General features: G+C 40.1%; 1 protein-coding gene across 1 annotated transcript in view; it reads left to right on the top strand.

Annotated features, from left to right (window-relative positions):
* LOC118418791 (probable phospholipid-transporting ATPase IA) overlaps positions 1 to 3,473 on the top strand; it is a 32,436-nt gene that overhangs the window by 21,316 nt on the left and 7,647 nt on the right. Inside the window, exons 29-34 of the mRNA XM_035824832.1 lie at positions 13 to 97; positions 338 to 415; positions 670 to 780; positions 1,257 to 1,331; positions 1,896 to 2,018; positions 2,537 to 2,615. Coding sequence (XP_035680725.1) covers positions 13 to 97; positions 338 to 415; positions 670 to 780; positions 1,257 to 1,331; positions 1,896 to 2,018; positions 2,537 to 2,615 — 551 coding nt within the window. The remainder of the gene's footprint in view (positions 1 to 12; positions 98 to 337; positions 416 to 669; positions 781 to 1,256; positions 1,332 to 1,895; positions 2,019 to 2,536; positions 2,616 to 3,473) is intronic.

The raw sequence follows: 3,473 nt of genomic DNA, 5'->3' as shown, positions 1-3,473 counted from the left end.
TCCAGAAGTCAGAGCTAGTGACCCTGTGAAGAGAAAGGTCCAGGGTGCCATCACACTGGCTATCGGGGACGGGGCCAACGATGTTGGCATGATACAGGTACTTTATTCCCTTGTCCTACTTATGACAAATCCTGGCTTGTGTTATGGGTGCCATATATTATATGAAATCTATTGAGGAACTTAGTAGTTTTCTGCTGAAATTATTGTCAAATGTGGTAACAACTGCTCAGGTCGGTAGTCTGATATATGCTGTAAGAATTATTGTGTTGGTAGTCTGGTATAAGGAACAATTGCTCTGGTTGGTAGTCTGACTAAACTCCTGCCCCCCCTCCCCCAGGCGGCACATGTAGGAGTGGGGATCAGCGGGAAGGAGGGTCTACAGGCTGCCAACGCTTCGGACTACTCCATAGCACAGGTAAGGACTTAAAGCAGTGTCTCTCTTTTGTTTACTGTATAACAGTGTTGGCATCCTTTTTAGCTCCTACCAAATCTATGGCAGTCAGATTTTAACAGAATCTATGGTTCAAGATTCCTTTATTCTTTAAATAAAGTCTATAACTCTGGCATTACTGCTTATGCCCATTTCACAGAACAGGACTGAAGTCGCCATTGTTCAGAATGTTTTCTATAAGAAATTGCTTTTTATTGATTTGGTACTTTGTCTCCCAGTTTGCGTACCTGAATCGCCTCCTGTTTGTCCATGGAGCCTGGAACTACATGCGCCTGTCCAAACTCATCATCTACTCCTTCTACAAGAACCTCTGCCTCTACTTCATCGAGGTCAGTTCTACATGTTTGCTGTACAGTTGAACCTGTCTTTAATATAATTTTGATATGTTAGAAGACCACCTAGGAGTGATTAAATCTGGTTTATATGGACAAGTGGTTGCTATAGATAAGATTCTTAATGCTTAATGTCAGTGGGAAAGATGATCTACAGGACCACAAAAAATGTTCAATTGTACAGGTTTGACATCAAAGGCAACTGGAGCACATTTAGACAACACGTAAGGCTGTGTTTGCTACTTCCCAAAAGAGATGCAAAATATAGTCTCTGTGGGTAACGTTAACATTAATCTCCTTTTCCTAACTAGTTGATACCATTAACTATTGTAATACTAGCATATTGTAATACTAGCATGAGAGTACTTGCCTCTTTGCCACATACCTAACTGTTAGGTATTATGTTATTTTAGAAATGTTTAAGTCTTAGAAGTAAAGAACCTGAATGCTAAGTTTGTTTTGTGTGTCCCCAGTTCTGGTTTGCGTGGGTGAACGGGTTCTCAGGACAGATCCTGTTTGACAGGTGGACCATCGCTCTGTACAATGTGGTGAGTCTTCTCAACATCATCTCGTATATTCTGTTGTGTCTGTTGTGTAAAATGTTCAACTGAATTAGATCTCCATGCAAGTATTCACATGGCCATGCAATTTTTGAGTATCTTCTCTACATATTGTTTACTTGAAAGAAAGTTAAATAGTTCATAATGATACTGATAGTCCTTTCAAAGTTATTGATTAACATACAATGTACATGTACATCTGTGTGACTGTAAAGGTAGTGTAATTGCCTTTTTAATGCTGTAATGGGAGTGGGTTGATATCCATTGTGTCTAGGGCCAGGGATTAGAAGGCAAAGCCCTTCACTCTCCTTCCACTGCCTTTTTTACCTACCAAACTTCCACCACCTTTTACCTACCATTGTTAGACCAGGGTAAAATGAGGAATGTGGTGTTAAGTTATTTTTTCAAGGGAACAACTTCTGTGGCATGTCAGGGGATTAAAACCCAGGACCTCTGCATGCAGTCTGGGTCAAACACCCTAACTGTTAATACCAACACAAATTGCAAGGAACTGTGATGTAGCTGCCTGATATTGATGTTTTTAATTTGCAGTCCTTCACTGCCCTCCCACCCTTCTCCCTGGGACTGTTTGAGCGGACCTGTAAGGCCAACAACATGTTACGCTTCCCACTGCTGTATAAACCATCTCAGGATGGAGCCTACTTCAACGCCAAGGTAATGTCATAGATAGTTTCACATTCTTTTTATTTGTTGAATGTTTGTTAGAAAATTATGTCAATTTGAAGTGGTTTAAAAAGACGTACCAATGGAACACCAGTAATCCTGAGGAGTATACACTTAAGATATACAGGTGTTCAAGATAATCTTGAGAAGGCCTCTATAACAATGTTTTTTGATGTGGTGGTATTATGGCACCTGGCGAAATTATGAGAGTTCCTGGTATATTTCAAAACAATGATAGTAAACATTCTCTGGTTATATTCCAAAGCAATGATAGTATTTTTCAATTAGTTTGGACTTAATGTTCACCCTTCTCCCTTAATTGAACATGGCGGCAACCAAAAATTGTTTTTGGTTTGATATGAGGTTTTTGTCGCAAGGTACTTGTAGTCAAGTTAGGACTGCTAATGTCTTCACATTGAACATGGCAACCAGTTCAGAAACTAGCACAGCAAAAAGCATACTACCGGTACATTCTATTGTAAATAACCCATGTCCTGTTCCATTCCTAGGTGTTCTGGCAGGCCATGGGTAACGCCATCTTCCACTCCTTCCTCCTGTACTGGTTCCCTGTCTGGGCCATGCGGCAAGGTGAGTCTGCAAAGTCTATATGTCTTCATTACTGTGCCAATATATAGGAAAGAAAGTTGTGGTAAACTAGGACCATGCTTTACAAACTGTAGTTTAATGACAACAGTATTGACAGCTTTGGCACTGGTAAGTGTAGGCTTATGCAGGAAATATACAGCATTGCCATTTGATGATCCTATGTGATATGTAGACTTGGCCTTATTGTATCATGTAGAGATCTCCTGGATTTTTTTTTCACAAAACAAATAGATGCACTATTTCAACAACTATTTCTGGTGACACCTCTGTACATGTACATGGGTGTGGCATGCTAGCTTTACATGTGTTGGAAAAAGAGTATTTATGCAGAATTTTGCATGACCACATAGTTTTCATGTTGCAAATATTGTGCAAGTTCATTCAACTTGAGTAATGGACTCAATAGAATGCTGGAACTAAATGGAATCTCCAGTATGAAAATTAGCTCTACTTCCGCTACTATCTAGCCTGATTAAATCTCGCTTATAGCAGCCCGCCCAACATCCGGGCGCCCCCTCCCGCAGAGAGGGGCCAGTTACAGCCCTGGACAGCGGAGTCTGCATTACACAGACTATGCTACTATCTAGTTTCACTGAGACTGGGTGTAGTCATGGTTCCATTGCTTAAGTCTGATTAATCTGTTGTCAGAACTTATTTTTTACTTTCAAAACATTTGTCACAATTAAAGCTTACAGAATGTGTCAATAGCTGCTATCTCTGAGAAGTACAAATCACATCTTTTATTGATGAATCATTTCCAGTTTGGGCAATTAAAGAATTAAAGACAGAAAATCCATGGCTGGAAGACAGTTTATTGCTATAATTAGGCTGACCTTGGCA

The sequence above is a fragment of the Branchiostoma floridae genome, chromosome 7 (assembly GCF_000003815.2).
Source record: "Branchiostoma floridae strain S238N-H82 chromosome 7, Bfl_VNyyK, whole genome shotgun sequence".
NCBI classification, from domain to species: domain Eukaryota; kingdom Metazoa; phylum Chordata; class Leptocardii; order Amphioxiformes; family Branchiostomatidae; genus Branchiostoma; species Branchiostoma floridae.
This window is presented reverse-complemented; position numbering and strand designations above follow the sequence as displayed.